Source organism: Schistocerca gregaria, chromosome 1 (genome assembly GCF_023897955.1).
Source record: "Schistocerca gregaria isolate iqSchGreg1 chromosome 1, iqSchGreg1.2, whole genome shotgun sequence".
NCBI classification, from domain to species: Eukaryota; Metazoa; Arthropoda; class Insecta; order Orthoptera; family Acrididae; genus Schistocerca; species Schistocerca gregaria.
In genome coordinates, this window is record NC_064920.1 from 1,028,559,137 (window position 1) to 1,028,581,657 (window position 22,521).

The 22,521-nt window shown below is 45.5% G+C and overlaps 1 protein-coding gene across 1 annotated transcript in view; it reads left to right on the forward strand.

Moving 5' to 3' along the window:
• Positions 1–475: 475 nt before the first annotated feature.
• LOC126279019 (uncharacterized) overlaps positions 476–22,521 on the forward strand; it is a 43,236-nt gene continuing 21,190 nt past the window's right edge. The window contains exon 1 of the mRNA XM_049979411.1: positions 476–579. Within this exon, the coding sequence (XP_049835368.1) occupies positions 541–579 (39 nt within the window). The 5' untranslated portion in view covers positions 476–540. The remainder of the gene's footprint in view (positions 580–22,521) is intronic.

Consider the following 22,521-nt stretch of genomic DNA (forward strand, 5'->3'; position numbering starts at 1 on the left):
AAAAGAGGGCGTGCTTATAAAAATTATAAATGTAATCGAACGTAGAAATTACGTCGTAATAGCTGCCTGATTATGAAATCGTATGACGCACCCAATACCCTCAGCTGCAGTTGTCAGGATGTGTCCTCGGGCAAGGAATGGGTAAGCGAGTTCTAACACACAACATTTTGCTTGTGGCTCGAGACTCATACGCGTGCGTTGTTCCGTCAAAATATTCTACACTCGATGTCTTTCAATTCGATAACACTTCAGAAAACTAAGAAATCAGTAATGGCTGTAATCAGTCTCAAAATAGAAAATAAGGCACTTGGAAGCGTTGAGGAACGAGAAATTCATTTTCTGGGACGCGCGCTTTTCGATGTCTTTGTGTTTCTCAACCAGCCGATTCTTGTGAATGGTTCCTGCTAGAACCGCTATCGAGCTCCCGCGAGTAGGCGCATGCGCACTGGCGTCGGTCCGAGCGTATGTCATGCGCGGCCAGACCTCTCGCCCGGACAGTGCACTGGCTGCCGCCGACGAAGACGTGTTGCTCGAGGAACGATGGTCCACACCAAAGCAAGCTCCGGCAAGAAGGACGAGGTGAGCGCCTGCCAGACGCCTTGTTCTCAAGCCTATTTCCCGCTGTTCGCTTTTGTGCCTGATAACCCGCTGCTCATATTTTTGCCCTGTAATTCCCGTTTACAGTCAACTCCCTATGCTATCGATATCAGCTTTGCCTCTTTGTGCCCCAGGCAGGAAAGACTTGCGGAATAATTAACTGCGTATACCCTACAGTATACATCTTTATTTCTTTACTCTTTTCTCGTCATCTTCGGGGAACTTGTTTGGAGAAGCGTATGCTCTTAAAATATTTTTGGCAGATAAGATTATAGCATTATTAAAATTTTCTATACAATGTAGTGTCCTCTTCACTGAGTGAGGCAACACACTGAGTTCGTACCTCGAGGGACAGAAGCTCAAATTCTGCTTCAGCAAAGTGTTTTTTAGGCCTTCGACTAGCCTGACCGACGCCAAAACAGACATCTGCAATGTGTCCTCAAAGACCACTTTGTGGACTATGCGTCCAAGTCTAAACTTCCTGGTTTCTTACATGTCAATTTCTGATAATGTTGCGATTAATGTTAAGCATATCGGTAAGTCTCCCGTGGTCACAAAATTAGCTCATCATAAATCTTTTCCTTTCAGTTACTAATTTTTTAGCTCGTTCCAATATATATATATATATATATATATATATATATATATATATATATATATATATATATATATGTGTGTGTGTGTGTGTGTGTGTGTGTGTGTTCATGTTTTAAAAGCCTATACAGCACACTAGCTAGATTTTGGGTTCTAAGTAAATTTTCTTCTGTTACACTGTCGCGAAGTTCTTGCCAAGTACATGCTACGTCAGTGTTTTATGTCATGTCGAAACTACGCCTCCACATCCTCCATATACAATTCCCAAGGAATAACACGCTAAACTGTTTCTGCCCCCGGCAATATGGGAACGCGAAAGAAGCCTATATGAACCTGCATGCAACACCAGCAACTGAAAATAATATATTCATACAAAATATTCGCCTGAGTTCATAGCTACGTTAAGAGTTTTTTATGTGCGAAATTTGTTGTTTTAATCTCGCTGGATAATCATCAGTGGTCACAGACGCAATTTTCGGTATTTCGCAAGGATACAGTCACTGTTATTGAAGAAATATTCGACGACTTGGTACAATACATTTTTCTTGTAGATAACAGGATAACCTTTCAGAAATTGTTGCGTCGAAATTCTGCTGTCATTTTTCTCCGTTTCAAAATATCAGTTTGTTATAGGGAGTGGAAAGTAGTTCTACAGGTACTGGGTTCTGAACTTTTCTGTAGTTGGTCACCACTGAAAACGTGTTACGAAATGGAAATATAAATTAAATTTAGCTTGTGAAATAAAGATTGCGTAGCTCCTCTCTATTTCTACGGTACTGGCTATCTACGAATAAGATTTCATCTGCAATCAGCAGTTAAGACCTCTGTGACGAATGACTAGGATTTCAAATGTGTACAAATGAGGGTCTCCGTCAAGAGATTACTTACACGAGATCTTCGTGACCACATTGATCAACCGAATACGGAAGCGTTTCGGGACTGGAGATGTCTAAACCTCCAAAATATACAAACGATCTAGGTGTTTATCAGCATCCTGCAGTTTTGTAAATATCGTTGACGAGGGAAGATGTAGAAAAGGCAAGCATCTGGCAGTCATTTTTCTCATTCTCCACCTGAGAACTGAAAGCTAGACACAAAATACCCTTTGTCATGTAAAATAATCTTCGCAAACGTAATTCACGTATGTTCCACCAATTTTCATTACATCGCTCAATTGTCTTGTTGCTTCGATTATATGTCATTAATCCTTATACATGATAGTATCCAATAGATTCATTCTTCAAACTTCAAATGACTCAGTATATACAATACTGAAGAAAGGACTTTTTTACAAGAAAGTATAGTAATGTTTGCTTATGAATTATGAATTTGACAACAAAGAGCTACAGTATCGTACAACTTATAAATTTAGCGCTTCAGCAGGAGGACAACTCTATCCTGATAATGCTCATGTTTTCAGATAACCTTCGTTCCTGTATCTATTCTCTATCGTCAACCACTTACTCAGCCCTCGTAAATGTTACTACCTGATAAGTACGTAAAACCAGACACGCTTTCTATGCACTTCTAAAAAGATTTTTAAAAAAATAAAAATAAAAATACTAGAATATCGTTGGAGTCCGATATGTCCTATCGTCGATACTTCAAACTTCCTTACTTTTGCATACGTACGCGTAACTCATGGATGTTAAGAAACTATAGAAGATGTACATAGTGCATAACTAGAAATTCTCTTTATTATTTGACTTAAAACCAGCCTTAAATTGCCCGATTGCTACTCCTTAAGTCCACGGATGAAAAACATCATAAATCAGAATCTCTAATGTTAAATACATGACATTCAATGTCTACAGTTCAAAGGCAATTCTCTTCCCATGTAACTCATGCATAACTACAAGTTTTCTGCATTACTTTGTGCAACTACTGAAGAAAATCATGAGAAACGCGAATTTTTCGCATGGTCTCTTCATGCTCTCATTTATTATTGTAATAAAAGAACTAATCTCAGAACACAGCTGTCATTCCGCTAATAAATAATAAATTTGAATCGAGCGATGTTTCCATTTGGATTACACCATCGTGCTCAACATCTCACAATGTTGTCTTATTTCTCTCACTAAAAAAATCGCCAATATAGAATTATAATCGAAGGTATACGACGCATATCAGAATGGCGTTGCACCCTCTCTCGCTTGGATGTACGCACTGATTGGGTTGGGTGGGGTGTCGTAAGGCCATCTCCGGAGGCAAGCAGCCTCACAGCTCTTTTAACTGGTCCTTGATATCCTGGATAACGGCGCTGGGACAGAGTTGACGTCCCAGCTGGACGCCGAGATCTGGCGATCTGGCTGGTATTGGGAGTACCTCAACATCACGCAGATAGTTCACAGACACACATGGCGTGTGTGGGCAAGCATTGTCCTGTTGAAAAACGCCACCACGATACTGTAGCCTGAGGAGTAACATACGAGGGCGCAGCGCATCCACGACGCACCGTTGTACATACAGAGTTCCCTCGACCAATACCAGACGTGGCCTGAAGTCATACTGAGTGGCTGCCTACCTTAGGAGTAACACCACTGTGTGTCTTCAACACATCTGAAGAACAGGACCTCTCGGCAAGACATCGCCGTTCTCACCGGCCATGGTCATCCGTACTAGTGCAGAACTGCGGTTCATCGCTGAACGCAATTCATCAGTAGTCCACACTTCATGGTCATGGCACTACTCCAAACACAGCAGTTTGTGTTCGGACCAATAGTGCGGGATGGCACAGCATGTAGCTGGGAGTCCGTTAGTTGTTCTCGCACAGCAGGTGCGAACGAGTTGCGTTGTGTTGGTGCATAATATGGCGATGCTTCCTTGTGTTGGTCAGAGTGGTCCACCAGAATCTTGACGAGGAGCATGCCAGCCCTCACGTGTTCTCATGCATCCCAATATCGGATGACTGTCACATCCGAATGGTATACATATCCACTCGGCCAAATGGAGACCCTCATTGGGCCCCTCTCAAACTCTGTCAGATGCTAATAACGCTGTCTCACACGTGTACGTGACGTCTCCTCGTCCATCAATATAATACTCTGCAAGCCACCGCACGGTGTATGGCGGAGGGTACCACGTATCACTACAAGTCATTTCCTTTCCCGTTCCACACTCAGATACAGTGAAGGAAAAGCGAATGTCTAAAAGCTTCCCATTAGCCCTAATTTCTCTCATTTTATCTTCGTGCTCCTTAGGCGAAATATACGACGGCAGCATTAGGATCGATGTGCAGACGGCGTCAAATATCGAGTCTCTAAATTTCCGCAATAGTGCCTGGCGAGAAAGAGTCGTCTACCCTCCAGGAATTCCCATTTGTGTTCAAGAAGCACTTTCGCAACACTGATCGACACTACCGGTAACAAATATAGCAACACGCCTCTGAACTGATTTGATGTCTTCCTTTAATCCCACCTGGTGGGAATTCCAAATACGGGAGCAATATCCAGTGCTGGTGTGTAAAGCTCTTCTGTAGCAAGGAAATTGATTACATTCGAACTCAAAATGTGTACAATAATTCTGCTGCAAACCGATATTAACGATCCAGAATGAAATGATCATTCTGCAGCGGAGTGTGCGCTGATATGAAACTTCCTGGCGGATTTAAACTGTGTGCCGGACCGAGACTCGAACTCAGGATCTTTGCCTTTAGCGGGCAAGTGGGCCAGGAAGTTTCGATATTAAGGATACTTGTGTGTAATTATACGAGCCCGTTCTTTTACCTTTCTCATATAATAGCATCACCAGTTTTTTTTTTTTTTTTTTTTTTTTTTTTTTTTTTTTTTTTTTTTTTTTTTTTTTCACGCGGAGCTCCTCCCTGGGCGAGAGATTTCGCGATAAATGCAGGTTCAGTAAGGGGCCAATGCCGAAGAGTATAAGAGGACAGTGGATTAGCTGAGGTGGCATTTGTACTCAGGTGATTCATGTGAGTAGGTTTCTGGAGTGATTATCGGCGCACAGCATTAACAGACTTTGGACGCGGAATAGTTTCTTGAGCTACACATAAGGAACATTCCATTTCGGATCTCGTTAGGGAATTCCATATTGCGAAATCCACAATGTCAAGATTCTGCCGAGAAAACCAAATTTTAGGCATTACCTCTCACCAGGGACAACGCAGGGGTCGACGGCCTTCGTTTAACGACCGAGAGCGTCAACAGTTGCGTACAGTTGTCAGTGCTAATAGACATGTAACATTCCTTGAAATAGCCGCAGAAATCAACGTGGGACACAGGACGAACGTATCCGTTAAGACAGTGCGGCAAAATTTGGCGTTAATAGGCTATGGTAGCAGACGACCGACGCTAGTGCCTTTGTTAAAAGCACGACATCACCTACAGCGCCTCTTCTGGGCTCGTGACAGTATCGGTTCGACAATAGACGACTGAAAAACGATGTCCTGGTGGGATGGGTTCCCTATGTCAGTTGACAAGAGCTGAGAGATCGAGTATCGTGCAGAACACACAAAGCCATGGGTCCAGGTTCTCAACAAGGCACTGCTGGTGGTGGCTTCATAAAGCCGTAGCCTGTGTTTACATGGAAAGGAATGGGTCTTCGGTTATGTGAGGTTATTTAGCGACCATTTGCATTCTTCCGTGGACTTCATGTTTCCAAACAACGGTGGAATTTTTATGGATGACAATGGCCCACAACTCTTTGCATTTCGAGCCAAAGATTTGGCCACCCATCATGAATCCCATGGAACATTCGTCGGAATAATGGACACCTCAGTTCGTGCGCAAAGTCCTGCACCGGAAAAACGCTCACAATTACGGACTGCTACAGTGTCAGCATGATTCAGTATTTCTGCAGGGGACTTCCACGACTGGTGAGTCCATGTTACGGCGAGCTACTGTGCTACGCCGACAAAAAGAAGGTTAGACACGCTGTTACGGAGTAGCCGCGCGGTTAGAGCCACCACGTCACTAATCGTGCGGTCCCTCCCGCCGGAGCTTCGTCTTCTCCCCCAGGCATGGATGTGAGTGTTGTCCTTAGAGTTAAGTTAGTTTAAGTATTGTGTAAGTCTAGGGACCGATTACCTCAGTTTGGTCCCTTGGGAATTCACACATATTTGAACATTTTTAAACAAGCTATTAGGAGGAATCTCCAGACTTTTGTCCGCTCAGTGTGTATGGTACCAGATAGGGTAACAGCACGAAACACGAACACCACTAATACCCTGGTGGCCGTTCTCAGGCTTTCAGACAATTCAACTCTAACCATTTACACATCCACCAATGGTGTGTATGTGTACGAAGTGACATGGGCATTCGACACGACTATGTCTTCTGTAGGTCATACGAAATCGCACTCCAGACCATAGCTCCAGGTGTAGGCCAATTGAATCAAACAGATTAGTCGCAGTCCATCGCTGGACTCCTTTTAACCAACACACCATCACTGTGCACCAAGGCAGAACCACCTTTCATCAGAAAACGTAACAGACTTCCACCCTGTTCTCGAATGATCCCTCGCTTGACACCAAATGGCGCTGGTTTGGTGTAAGTGGAATACACGCTACAGGTTGTCTGTCTCGCAGCAGTCCTTGAAGTGACCGATTTGTAACAGTTTGTTGTGTCACTGCCGTGCCAGTTGCTGCTCATACAGCTACTGCAGAAGCAGTACTATGCGCCAGAGATAAAGCCCAAACACGATGGTCTTCTCTTTCGGTAGTGCCCTTTGGCTGTCCAGAGACATTCTCACGACTAATGCTGCCAACAATAATGCACAGTGGCTACATGCGTGCCAAGGCTCTCTGCAGTATCGCAGAAGGCATATCCAGCTTCTCGTATCCTTGCCACACGACTCCGCTCAAACTCCATGAGGTGCTAGTAATTGCGGCTTTGTCACCTTAAAGGTCTTCTTGATTAATGTCAATTCATCTTTCGTTTAAGTCACATAACTCCTTCTTTGTGTGGCGATTTTTTTCTGTCTGTGTATGAAAGGTGACGCAGTTATAATGTGCAGGTCCCTAGGATTCGTAAGGCTACATATTCATACTGGGTTACACTACTCCACTGAAACGACAGTGGGTTGTGAGCACTAAACATATCGAGGACAGTTACAGTTTCATTTTCGGTCAACGCCGAGGTCATTTAGAAATGGAGCGCTGCCTCAGTAGCTCAAGAACGTGAGAAGGAACAGGCTCTGGCCTGTTACGAAGCCATCTCTACAAACACTTGAAATCATTTTCCAAAAATCACAGCAGAGCCGTATCGAGAGGGCTAGTCGGGGATTTGAGTGCTACTTGTCTATTACGTTTACCGCATCACTTTAATAAAAGTATACTAAGGAACCTTATTTTGAATTTCAAGCCATTTTGAATATTTTTAGACAGTGACTGTCTCAAGAAATATGTAAAGGTATTTTTTTTTAATTACCGCTACCAATCACAAACTTTGTCAACTATTGTACTACTTATTTATTTAGCGACATGTTTCGAGGGTTAAACCTCATCTTCAGGCTAAATGGCATTACAAAAACAACTTTGCAATAAGGTCATACTGATATTACATAATCTTTTCGTAAATGCTGTAGTCATCCTGTGAAAGAAGAGAAAACTTAGTAAGAGGCGATGTCACTTTGGAAGCTTTAAAGAACACATTGACTGTTTCAAACTTGGCAACCCGAATAAATCTGCTATAGCGGAACATATAAATGAAACAGGACACAGTGTTACAATAGACAACGATCTCAGAGTAGTACAAATTTAGAAAAGAGCTGGGAAATGGAAATCTTGGAAGAAAAGGAAATATTCATCCATGGCCACATGGGGAATAACGAGATCCTCAATGAAATGACAGACTTCAAAAATTCACATTTCTTTTCCAATTTCACTACAGTACTCCTAGAATAAAAGATACATAACATGACAGTCGTTTGACTCTAGCCCCAGCAATAGCTTAGAAATATGTAAAATAAATAGTCTGTATCATGACGTGTCAATAATATTGCAACAGTTGCTCAACTTGTAATGTATTTCGTCTACCTACATCTGTAATACTACAACAAGACGAGCAGACGACATGTAAACATCTGACACCACATAGATCGACAAATCGATAGTCAAACGAGCTGTATTTCGACCGACATCTTGTCCACTGCACTACAGAGCTGTTTGTGATCGTGTTTCCAAGTTACTGCTATATTAGTGACAATCTGTGAACTGTGACCAAGAGAGCCACGGAAATGGATACACCGCAACACATCACAGCGAGACTGCCACACCAGAAGAACAAAGTGAGTGACCGTTACACGACGCTTTCGTGCAAACATCAGTTCAGCTTCCATCCAGTGACATCGCCTCTTACTAGGTTTTCTCTTCTTCCACAGGAAGACTGCAGCATTGACAAAAGACTACGTAATATTAGTTTGACCTTATTGTAAAGTTGTTTTTGTAATGCCATTCAGCCTGGAGATGAGGTTTAACCCTCGAAACATGTCGCTAAATAAATAAGTAATGCAACAGTTGACAAAGTTTGTGACTGGCAGCGGTAATTTTAAAAAAAAAACCTTTACATAAAGGAACCTTATATTTAACGTCTCTTTGACAACGGAGTTATTGGACATTTGACACAAATTTGTATAGCACAACGATGGGGCAAGAATTCGAGCAGTACATTTTCAAAGAAACAGAGATTTGAACCCCGCTCCTCCCATATGCGAGACTAGAGTCTTAAGCATTGCAAAATCTTGCTCTCCACTTTAAGAAGGCTTGAGGTCGCTATTGCAAGCTCAACTTGGAGCTAAGCCGCTTCTTATCCTGATGGTGGAAAATTTTCACTGTCTGTATTTGACCGGCAGTGTGCGTGTGTGTGTGTGTGTGTGGGGGGGGGGGGGGGGGGGGTAGAACGGAAGATGATGGCATATAGTTCCTGACAACCAGTCTTGGTGGTATTGTCCTGGATTAAACTCCAACCCCTCCGCAGTGTCTTATGAAGCGAGAGCATGTGGAATCCGATCGAAAGAGACGTTGAGCTCGGCGACCTCCTTGGTGCTATTCGAGAGGAGTAGCCAATGTGCCAACAACGGGTCTCACCCTCCCCATTTCCTTGATCCATAATGGCATAGACCCACCACTACACTGTGCACGCACCCATTGCAGTCATCCACAAGACACAGATACACACACGACACTTCACAACAGGTCGGAGGAAGGCAACGGCAAACCACATCCAATAGGAAATTTCTCTAAACTCCAATGAAGTATTGCTGCACCTTCTCCCTCAAATGCATTCTCTGAGTATGAGACTCTACGTTATGCTTCAAAGGCTTAGAGCAGGCCTTGATTAACGTGTTAAGCAGGCATATTCAGGGTGAACCCACATTAAAAATTCGTCAGATAACTATTAACTTGATCCATAACCAACGTTACATCTCAAAATACCTGCTACTGAACAAGAAAAAGTGCACCGATTTTATCTCCGCTCATATTCAGTGACATCTGGACCATAGCCTTATAACCCTTACTGAAATTTCCTCATTAAAGGCGATGTCTTAGTAGCGCCGCGATTCGCTTGCCCACAAAGACGTGCGAGCTAACTACACAGTCGATAAGTCTTCCGGAAAAATCTGGGTTGGGACATTGTTTGTTCGCTAGATAAGTGCTGCTCTGCCAAACAGCTGACGAGATAGGACATTTCCTAGACCTATCGCCGTCATTCTTCCTCCGAGATAGCTTATCGATTTTAGAGCAAGTCAGGTTCAAGGATTTAGATCTAATTCTTCCATTGCGTTCCTAAATGTTTATGAACTGCAGATCGGTTTAATGCAGTGGCCGGTAAATAGCGCCACACCAAAACATCGCAACGATTATTGAGTACTGCATTAGTGCTGCACACCTACAAGATCACATACATGGAACAGAAACTGCTGATATCCCAGTTTTTATAATACCACTGCACTCTGTGTAATAACTATTTCCTCTTGAGTCATATGTCATACATAGTTTCAGAGTTGAACAAATGTGATTTTCCCCCTTCTAATTATGAAAGGCGAAACAAAAGGACTCCACCAAACTTTCAAAATATCTTCCTCACAGACATATCAGAACAAAATATGTTACATGTATCGGATATGAGAACGTGGTCATTTCTGATCAGAAATAATTTTCCATAACTTGTTAGAGTGTATTAACATTAATCGTGGGACACACTTAGGAACAGGACATATCAACTAGAGACGAATACGAGTATTTTAAAAGGCGGTGCCATCTTGCTTGGTTCAACGGTTCAACTAGGAAATATACGACGCACTTTGCGTGTACAGCCTACACTAAAACATCATTTTATCAGGTTGGACTCAAAAAATGGCTGTAAGCAATATGGGACTTGACATCTGAGGCCATCAGTCCCCTAGACTTAGAACTACTTAAACCTAACTAGCCTAAGGATATCAAACACACCATACCGAGGCAGGATTAGAACCTACGACCGTAGCAGCAGCTCGGTTCCAGACAGAAGCGCCTAGAACCGCTCGGCCACCGAGGTCGGCTATCAGGTTGGACTGATAGACCATCAAGTGCGAATGGTCTCAGATAGGTTTGCCTCATTAGAAAGTATGACGGAAACGTTGATTTCCATTGGCAAATTGTCCATCAAACACGCCTGTTACGTCAAGGAACTCCGTTTAGAAAATGCTGACCGATATCATACCGTGGTAAGGCACCGAAATCGCATCCAAAGGGACCGTTCATCCAAATTTATGTTTTCCACGACTTCCTAAATCCCTTAACGTAAATGCAGGGACGGTTTTTATAAAAAGAACACGGCCGACTTCATTCCTCGTACTTTTCCACTTCGATTTTGTTCGCCGCTTCTAATGAGCTCACATTCGACTCGACGTTGAACACTAAACTTCCACAGTTCTGCGCTAGGAATTATTCTTTCATTGCGGATGCACACCAAGCCCAATATCTTGCCAGAATCCGAAATGGCGAGTGAGGGGTAGATGGATAAGAGGCTCTACGTTAGTAACAGGCCAGGAATTTGGGTCAGATGGGTAAAGGACTCGGATGTCCGAAGCGGTTAAGGCAATGCTGGTGATAGGTGGGAAATCGAGTTTCGAGTACCAGTCTGGCACAAACGTTCACCTGTTACCATTGATTCACTTCGACGTCCAAATGCTGCTAGTCTCACTGAAAATATTTAAATATTATTTTTAGGGCAGCTGGACCGCCTAACGTGTACTATCTGAACAAAAGTATCCAGACAGACGTACATAATGAATTGACCACTAGACGTTACGCGATGCGGACGAGCCTGTATAAAAAAAGAGACGGTATTGTGCTGGTTGCAGTGTCAGTACAGAAGTACTACTAAAAGCAGAACAGGTTGGTCAGGAGAGCTCAGTAACTTCTAACATGGACTTGTCACTCGATGTCAGCCCAATGACAAATCCACCAGGTACGTTTCAACTCTGCTAAAGCTGACCAAACAGACTGTTGATGTTGTGATTGTGAAGTGCTAACACGATGGAACTAAACCAATATAAAGCAGACTTCAAGTCTTGATTGACTAGGGATGAAATGATGACGGTTGGGACAACAGAACACCCAGGCCTTGAGCGGAGAAAATCTCCGACCCAGCCGGGAATAGAACCCGGGCCCTTTGGATTGACATTCCGTCACGCTGACCACTCAGCCACCGGGGGCGGACAGACTAACAGTTGAGAGACGATGATTATGTATATCACCTGGCAATACACCTTGTTATAAAGCAGCATCTGCGAGACAATGGTTTGTGTACAATAACATTTCAGAAATGTACTGGTCTGTCCAGAGTCTCGACACAATAGAACACCACTGCCATGAGTTATAACGTCAACTTCACTCCAGACACCAGCGTAGAGAATCACTACCCTCTCTGGTTTCAGATCTTTAACAAGAATGAGCTACTATTCCATTCATCTACATCTACATTTATACTCCGCAAGCCACCCAACGTTGTGTGGCGGAGGGCACTTTACGTGCCACTGTCATTACCTCTCTTTCCTGTTCCAGTCTCGTATGGTTCGCGGGAAGAACGACTGTCTGAAAGCCTCCGTGCGCGCTCTAATCTCTCTAATTTTACATTCGTGATCTCCTCGGGAGGTATAAGTAGGGGGAAGCAATATATTCGATACCTCATCCAGAAACGCACCCTCTCGAAACCTGGACAGCAAGCTACACCGCGATGCAGAGCGCCTCTCTTGCAGAGTTTGCCACTTGAGTTTGTTAAACATCTCCGTAACGCTATCACGGTTACCAAATAACCCTGTGACGAAACGCGCCGCTCTTCTTTGGATCTTCTCTATCTCCTCCGTCAACCCGATCTGATACGGATCCCACACTGATGAGCAATACTCAAGTATAGGTCGAACGAGTGTTTGTAAGCCATCTCCTTTCTTGATGGACTACATTTTCTAAGGACTCTCCCAATGAATATCAATCTGGTACCCGCCTTACCAACAATTAATTTTATATGACCATTCCACTTCAAATCGTTCCGCACGCATACTCCCAGATATTTTACAGAAGTAACTGCTACCAGTGTTTGTTCCGCTACCATATAATCATACAATAAAGGATCCTTCTTTCTATGCATTCGCAATTTTTACATTTGTCTATGTTAAGGGTCAGTTGCTACTCCCTGCACCAAGTGCCTATCCGCTGCAGATCTTCCTGCATTTCGCTACAATTTTCTAATGCTACAACTTCTCTGTATACTACAGCATCATCCGCGAAAAGCCACATGGAACTTCCGACACTATCTACTAGGTCATTTATATATGTTGTGAAAAGCAATGGTCGCATAACACTCCCCTGCGGCACACCAGAGGTTACTTTAACATCTGTAGACGTCTCTCCATTGATAACAACATGCTGTGTTCTGTTTGCTAAAAACTCTTCAATCCAGCCACACAGCTGGTCTGATATTCCGTAGGCTGTTACTTTGTTTATCAGGCGACAGTGCGGAACTGTATCGAACGCCTTCCGGAAGTCAAGAAAAATAGCATCTACCTGGGAGCCTGTATCTAATATCTTCTGGGTCTCATGAACAAATAAAGCGAGTTGGGTCTCACACGATCGCTGTTTCCGGAATCCATGTTGATTCCTGCAGAGTAGATTCCGGTTTTCCAAAAACATGATACTCGAGCAAAAAACATGTTCTAAAATTCTACAACAGATCGACGTCAGAGATATAGGTCTATAGTTTTGCGCATCTGCTTGACGACCCTTCTTGAAGACTGGGACTACCTGTGCTCTTTTCCAATCATTTGGAACCTTCCGTTCCTCTGGAGACTTGCGGTACACGGCTGTTAGAAGGGGGACAAGTTTTTTCACGTACTCTGTGTAGAATCAAATTGGTATCCCGTCAGGTCCAGTGGACTTTCCTCTGTTGAGTGATTCCAGTTGCTTTTCTATTCCTTGGACACTTATTTCTATGTCAGCCATTTTTTCGTTTGTGTGAGGATTTAGAGAAGGAACTGCAGTGCGGTCTTCCTCTGTGAAACAGCTTTGGAAAAAGGAATTTAGCATTTCAGCTTTACGCGTGTCATCCTCTGTTTCAATGCCATCATCGTCCCGGAGTGTCTGGATATGCTGTTTCGAGCCACTTACTGATTTAACGTAAGACCAGAACTTCCTAGTTCCATTCCTCATAGACAGCCAGACAACATAATGAAAGTGTTCCAAACAGAGTTCGATCCATTACAAAGACGAAGGGTAGGATCACCCAACGTCAATATCCACTGATAGGTGATTGGATACTTTTGATCAGATAGTGTATTTTTGAACACACAACTCCTCAGCGGGTGACTCCTTCACAGAACGAATCGTCAGTTTGGATTGCAGAGGACACAGGATCATCGATACTGGACAGTCCATCAATGCATACATGTCACCTCATATCATGAATCTCGTGTACTGGTACACCAGGTCTATGGTCATGTCCGGATACACCACCACCCAGGCAAACAGCTGCTCAAAACATGCATTACATCACATTAGATTCCAGTGGGGCAGTATTATTCTATGGGGTGTATTTACCTGGTCTTCAAATTGTTCAAATGGCTCTAAGCACTATGGGACTTAAGATCTGAGATCATCAGTCCCCTAGACTTAGAACTACTTAAACCTAACTAACCTAAGGGCACTACAGACATCCATGCCCGAAGCAAGATTCTAACCTGCGACCGTGGCAGCAGCGCGGTTCCGGACTGAAGAGCCTAGAACCTCACCTGGTGTTCCATGAGACCTGTGGCAGTAATCGAAGGGCCCATGAACACATCGCTTAATGTTTGATGTCTTTCCAAACGAGGGTTCCCGGATATGTGAGTGGCTGCAAGATTTCTTATGTAATAGTATCCAGTATGCTGTCGTCGAAGTCGAGTGCTCATCACAGACAAAAATATCGTCAGGAGTTCCCCAGGGAAGTGTGGCAGGATCGCTATTATTCTGCATATACATAAATGATCTGGCGGGCAGGTTGGGCAGCAGTTTGCGATTGCTTGGTGATAATGCCGTGGTGTACGGGAAGGTGTCGAAAATGGTTCAAATGGCTCTGAGCACTATGGGACTCAACTGCTGTGGTCATTAGTCCCATAGAACTTAGAACTACTTAAACCTAACTAACCTAAGGACATCACGCACATCCATGCCCGAGGCAGGATTCGAACCTGCGACCGAATCAGTCGCACGGTTCCGGACTGCGCGCCTAGAACCGCGAGACCACCGCAGCCGGCGAAGGTGTCGAAATTGAGTGACTGTACGAGGATACCAGATGACTAACATAAAACTTCTAGTCGTTGTGGTGTATGTCACCTAGTTCTAAATGCCGAACGATGTAAGTTGTTACGGATGAACAAGAAAAACAAGCCTGTAATGTTCGGATACAGCATTAGTAGTGTCCTGCTTGGCACAGTCACATCGTTTAAATATCAGGGCGTAACGTTGCGAAGCGATGTGAAATGGAACGAGTATTTGACGATTGTGGTAGGGAAGGAGAATTTTGGGAAAATGTGGTTCATTTGTAGAGTAGACCTATTTAGGACGCTAGAGCAGCCTATTCTCTAGTACTGCTGCGACGTGTGGGATGCGTACCAGATCGGTACTACATCAAAGTAGTTCAGAGGTGGGCAACATTCTTTTCGAGGAACACTATTGAGAAAATTTAGAGAACCGGAATTTGAGGCTGACTGCCAAACGATTCTGTCACCTCCAACATATTTTGCGCGGAAGCACTTAGTAGATGGTCTTGCGGCAGCGTTCTCGCTTTCCGCGCACGGGGTTCCAGGTCCGATTCCAGGCTGGGCTAGGGATTGTTGTGTCGTCTTCATCATCATCATTCATCCCCATTACAGTTGGAGGAAGGCAATGGCGAACCACCTCCACTAGGACCTCACCTAGTCAGCGGTGCTGGTCTAGGCGCTACAGTCTGGAACCGCGCGACCGCTACGGTCGCAGGTTCGAATCGTGTCTCGGGCATGGTTGTGTGTGATGTCCTCAGGTTAGTTAGGTTTAAGTAGTTCTAAGCTCTATGGGACTAATGACCACAGCAGTTGAGTCCCATAGTGCTCAGAGCCATTTGAACCATTTGCACTCGTGTTTCCCTCGCCCTGTTTGCGAACCGAACAGGAAAAGAAATGACTAATAGTGTTGTAAGGTACCCTCCACCACGCATCGCACGGTACCTTGTGGAGTATTATGCAGACATAGACGTAGTCGTAGAAATTGGATAACTTTTGCGTAGCTATCAGTTGCCACAAACTTCAGGAATCGTTCCGAGGACAGGCAAACCCACGCTACGCAGAATCGCAGCTTTATTGCGTTCCCAAGGTTGACCAACGATGTTGACCAGATGGTTGTAATGTTTTGGCTCGTCCGTGCAGACTGGCGCTGTGCCACAGGTCTTTAGCCAGTCTGGGAGACTGTTCCATCTCCTGGCTGCCTCATGATAGTGCCACGGAAGTTATCACTGCAGGCATGAGTACTTTATTCCCAGAACTATACACTCACGGAATGGGTCGCCATCACCACAATATGGCGTAGCATTCTCGTCCCTTAACATTCACCACAGTGCGGCCGGAGACCGGTGGAAACCCCGACAATAGGTACGTCATCGCCGTCCGTCCTTTGTCCTCAAATGTTGACCTTAGCCCGGGCGATAAGAGTATGAGCAGGCAGGCGCACCGAATACAATCGCTTTGTGTTTGCACCCCCTTGTTTTTATTTAGTAAGCAAATTGTCTCGTTTACCCGGGATGTTTGATTGCACGGGAAAGTAACCGCGCGGTTTGTTTCATCAGACACGGCGAGAAGTCCTTCGGCTTTAAGCCACAAGTTACACTGGTCACCTTTAATAGAGGACGCTTCAGACGTGCCGGTCAATACTTTACGTGTGACGATTGCAAAGGTAAATCAGCACACACCTTCCAAGCACTGTAGGCTACAAATTACATAATTACTACATAATTCTCGATCTTATATTCGTCTTTTTTTTGTCTCATTCACCATCGCGAAACATATTTAACATAGGACAAAATAATTAAACAGTGTGATGGATGATGGAAATTATTAGGAAAACCTAGAACATAAAATGGATCTGGAAATAGAATGGAGTAGAAGACGTAATTACGATTGTAATGCAGATGAAGGGTAGGTGGGCAGGGCATGCAACCAGGTAGACTGACCAAGACATAAGAGAGATTAACAGCGAGTGATCTGAAGGTGTGTAGACATGCGAGACTGAAATTGATACTTACTGCTGAAGACTGTGATACACAGGAAAGTCAAGCAGTGGATGTCGAATGATCGGTGAACGTAATGACCCTCGAAAGTTCATAACATTCTAGAACCTTATCAGCATATTGCCATAGGCAAATGAATAACTTAAACTCATTTTTTGGTTTACTTTAAAGTAAAATGCGAATTTCCAGCAATGCCAGTTGCTTTCTGAAAAGAAACAGAACGCAGCATGTCATTCTCAATGGAGACAAGTCTTCCGAAGTAAGAGTGATTTCAAGTGTGCCGCAGGGGAGTGTCATAGGACCGTTGCTATTCACAATATACATAAATGACCTGGTGGATGACATCGGAAGTTCACTGAGGCTTTTTGCAGATGATGCTGTGGTGTATCGAGAGGTTGCAACAATGGAAAATTGTACTGAAATGCAGGAGGATCTGCAGCGAATTGATGCATGGTGCACGGAATGGCAATTGAATCTCAATGTAGACAAGTGTAATGTGATACGAATACATAGAAAGATAGGTCCCTTATCATTTAGCTACAAAATAGCAGGTCAGCAACTGGAAGCAGTTAATTCCATAAATTATCTGGGAGAACGCATTAGGTGTGATTTAAAATGGAATGATCATATAAAGTTGATCGTCGGTAAAGCAGATGCCAGACTGAGATTCATTGGAAGAATCCTAAGGAAATGCAATCCGACAACAAAGGAAGTAGGTTACAGTACGCTTGTTCGCCCAATGCTTGAATACTGTTCGGCAGTGTGGGATCCGCACCAGGTAGGGTTGATAGAAGAGATAGAGAAGATCCAACGGAGAGCAGCGCGCTTCGTTACAGGATCATTTAGTAATTGCGAAGTAATTGTGGAAGACTCTGCAGGAGAGGCGCTCAGTAGCTCGGTACGGGCTTTTGTTAAAGTTTCGAGAACATACCTTCACCGAAGAGTCAAGCAGTATATTGCTCCCTCCTACGTATATCTCGCGAAGCGACCATGAGGATAAAATTAGAGAGATTAGAGCCAACACAGAAGCATACCGACAATCCTTCTTTCCACGTACAATACGAGACTGGAATAGAAGGGAGAACCGATAGAGGTACTCAGGGTACCCTCCGCCACACACCGTCAGGTGGCTTGCGGAGTATGGATGTAGATGTAGATGTAGATCGTTGAACACAGCGACGAAGAGCTTTAACTTCCATAAAATTACGAGTGCTGTAGGCTGTTTTCACTATCGGATCAGAACTAAGACATTCCTACGTAATGTGGGTATTAACAACCACACCCATGCTCATAAATTAAGGATAATGCTGATACGTGGTGAAACAACGCTCTGATGGGCGGTTTGCGGGTGTAAATCACCTTGGGGTATGACCATGCAGTGCATTTGACCTGCGATCGTCGCGAGGTGGCTCTGGCAGCAGTCCACATAGAGGTGTGTTGGTGCATGTCAGAGTACAGCGCAGCGGTAAGTGTGCAGACGTTTTCAGTCGTGCTAATGGTGACTGCTTAATGGCAATGGCTCAAAGAACACATATGGATGACGCTATGAGGGGTAGAATACCAGGGCGACTGGAGGCGTGTCAAACAACACGGACCCTCCGTGTGCCACAAAGTGTGATACCAAGATAATGGGAACGATTCCAGCAGACAGGAAACGTGTACAGGTACTACAGTATGGGACGTCCACAGTGTACAACACCACAAGAAGAGCGATGTCTCACCATCGTTGCCCGCAGACGGCCACGGATTACTGCAGGTAACCTTGCTCGGGACCTTAACGCAGTCACTGGAACAGTTGTCTCCAGACACACCGACGACTGAACAGACATGGTTTATTCCCCTGGAGACCTGCAAGGTGCATTCCACTGACCCCTCGTCACAGGAGAGCCCGAAAATCCTGGTGTCAAAAACACAGAACATGGTCATTGGAAGAGTTGTCCGGCTTATGTTCGCGGACGAATCCAGTTATAGTCTGAACAGTGATTCTCGCCGGGTTTTCATCTGGCGTGAACCAGGAACCAGATACCAACCCCTTAATGTCCTTGAAAGGGACCTGTATGGAGGTCGTGGTTTGACGATGTGGGGTGGCATTATGGCTGGTGCACGTCCGTCCCTGCATGTCTTTGTCAGAGGAACTGTAACAGGTCAGGTGTACCGGGACCTCATTTTGCACCACTATGTCGGCCTTTTCAGAAGTGCAGTGGGTCCCACCTTCCTCCTGATGGATGATAATGCACTGCCCCACCGAGCTGCGATCGTGGAGGAGTACCTTGAAACAGAAGATATCAGGCGAATAGAGTGGCCTGCCTGTTCTCCAGACCTAAACCCCATCGAGCTCAGGGATGCTCTCGGTCGAAGTGTCGCTGCACGTCTTCAAACCCCTAAGACACCTCAGGAGCTCCGACAGGCACTGGTGCAAGAATGGGAGGCTATAGCCCAGCAGCTGCTCGACCATCTGATCCAGCTGTGTGGCCTGTGCGCGTGTGCATGGGTCGGTTTTCTCAACTTATCACCAATACCGTGGACTGAAAGATATGTGTCGTATGTGTTCCCTATGTGCCTATAGTATTAGCGCCAGTTTTGTGTAGTGCCACGTTGTGTGCCACCACATTCTGCAATCATCCTTAATTTATGAGCATGAGTGTACATGTCACAAGAGGCGGACCCGAGAGTTTAAAATGGGGCGGGGGTTATTGTGTTGCAGTAGAGAAACAGTAACAGTAGAATGGGTCTGTCAGGAGAGCTCAGTGACAAAAACGGATAAGTCATGCGATGGCAGACCTCATGAATTCATGGACGGGGACCATCAGGCATTGCTGAAAATGGTTGCAAGAAATCGCATGAAATCGGTGGGAGTTCATAAGTTCGTGAGATCCAAAGCGCTACCAGAGGACCAGCTGCCACCATGACTGTGCGTAACGAGTTAAGAAGAAGCTCGTAAGCCAACCGCTCCTGTAGTCGGTCCAGACCCCCAGCACACAACGTTAATACCTTCGCTAGTTTGAACTCTTGAAAAAGAACGGGCTGCCATTCTTCGACAGACATTTAGACACCTCATTGAAAGTGATCCCAGTAGAGTTCAAGTTGCCACAAAGGCGAAGTGTGGAAACTTCCGATATCAGTGTCCACAACTAGGTGTCTGTATAGTGTTGATCAGACGGTGTACGTTGTAGATGCATTTCTGGACTGCCTCAGTAGCCAAGGTCACTGGTGCTCGCTAGTATGGTGGCGCTCGATCTGGCGGTAACAGATTCGTATCCAGATGATGGAAGAAGTGACCATGGGCAATAGTTGGTCACCATGCGTGAAGACACACTGGTGTGCAGTGTCTTATCATTAGAATATCATAATGTCATGGAATGGGGACATATAGCGCTCTTCATAACGAGACTATGTGGCTCTGTTCATGTTGATTCTTCCTCCTTAAGATAACTCGCTTGTTCAGTTTCTAGGCATGGAACTCTTTTATCATAGTGCACAGACAGGGACGGACTTCAAAGAGATCCAATTAATAACTTAAACGGCGAAAGAGTTATGCTCCCTGAATCAAATGTGTGATAATTGCGATAGTCTTTCATGCATTAGTCGCGTTAAGTCTATTAGTGTCCGCCCGGCTAGCCGCGCGGTCTGACGCGCTACTTCCCTAGTGGTCCCGCACGAATCCGCCCGGCTGATTAGTGTCAAGGTCCGGAGTGCTGGCCAGCCTGTGGATCGTTTTTAAGGCGGTTTTCCATCTGCATCGGCGAATGCGGCGTGGTTCCCCTTATTCCACCTCAGTTCCACTATGTTGGTGATTGCTGCGCAAACACTGTCTCCACATAAGCGTACACCATAACTACACTTCCACACAAACATTTGGGACTACACTCGTCTGGTATGAGACGATCGACTGGGGGCCGAACAGCACAGTAACCCTGGTTTCGGTATGGGGCAGCGGTGGGGTGGGTAGACCTCTGTGTCCTGTTGTGGGGTTGTGAACCACTGAGGGATACGGCGGGACGAAGCCTCTCCATCGTTTCTAGATCCCTGGTTCAATACACACAATCCACAATACACAAGTGTAATTGTTCCGGAAAGTCGATTTTGAACTGTAGGTAGAGATAATTATGCAACGTGAGTGACGCATTGTCAGACGAAATTACACTCCTGGAAATGGAAAAAAGAACACATTGACACCGGTGTGTCAGACCCACCATATTTGCTCCGAACACTGCGAGAGGGCTGTACAAGCAATGATCACACGCACGGCACAGCGGACACACCAGGACCCGCGGTGTTGGCCGTCGATTGGCGCTAGCTGCGCAGCATTTGTGCACCGCCGCCGTCAGTGTCAGCCAGTTTGCCGTGGTATACGGAGTTCCATCGCAGTCTTTGACACTGGTAGCATGCCGCGACAGCGTGGACGTGAACCGTATGTGCAGTTGACGGACTTTGAGCAAGGGCGTATAGTGGGCATGCGGGAGGCCGGGTGGACGTACCGCCGAATTGCTCAACACGTGGGGCGTGAGGTCTCCACAGTACATCGATGTTGTCGCCAGTGGTCGGCGGAAGGTGCACGTGCCCGTCGACCTGGGACCGGACCGCAGCGACGCACGGATCCACGCCAAGACCGTAGGATCCTCCCCAGTGCCGTAGGGGACCGCACCGCCACTTCCCAGCAAATTAGGGACACTGTTGCTCCTGGGGTATCGACGAGAACCATTCGCAACCGTCTCCATGAAGCTGGGCTACGGTCCCGCACACCGTTAGGCCGTCTTCCGCTCACGCCCCAACATGGTGCAGCCCGCCTCCAGTGGTATCGTGACAGGCGTGAATGGAGGGACGAATGGAGACGTGTCGTCTTCAGCGATGAGAGTCGCTTCTGCCTTGGTGCCAATGATGGTCGTATGCGTGTTTGGCGCCGTGCAGGTGAGCGCCACAATCAGGACTGCATACGACCGAGGCACACAGGGCCAACAGCCGGCATCATGGTGTGGGGAGCGATCTCCTACACTGGCCGTACACCTCTGGTGATCGTCGAGGGGACACTGAATAGTGCACGGTACATCCAAACCGTCATCGAACCCATCGTTCTACCATTCCTACACCGGCAAGGGAACTTGCTGTTCCAACAGGACAATGCACGTCCGCATGTATCCCGTGCCACCCAACGTGCTCTAGAAGGTGTAAGTCAACTACCCTGGCCAGCAAGATCTCCGGATCTGTCCCCCATTGAGCATGTTTGGGACTGGATGAAGCGTCGTCTCACGCAGTCTGCATGTCCAGCACGAACGCCGGTCCAACTGAGGCGCAAGGTGGAAATGGCATGGCAAGCCGTTCCACAGGACTACATCCAGCATCTCTACGATCGTCTCCATGGGGGAATAGCAGCCTGCATTGCTGCGAAAGGTGGATATACACTGTACTAGTGCCGACATTGTGCATGCTCTGTTGCCTGTGTCTATGTGCCCGTGGTTCTGTCAGTGTGATCATGTGATGTATCTGACCCCAGGAATGTGTCAAAAAAGTTTCCCCTTCCTGGGACAATGAATTCACGGTGTTCTTATTTCAATTTCCAGGAGTGTATATGTTCCTGTTTTCATGCAGAGGTAGTTCAGTTCCA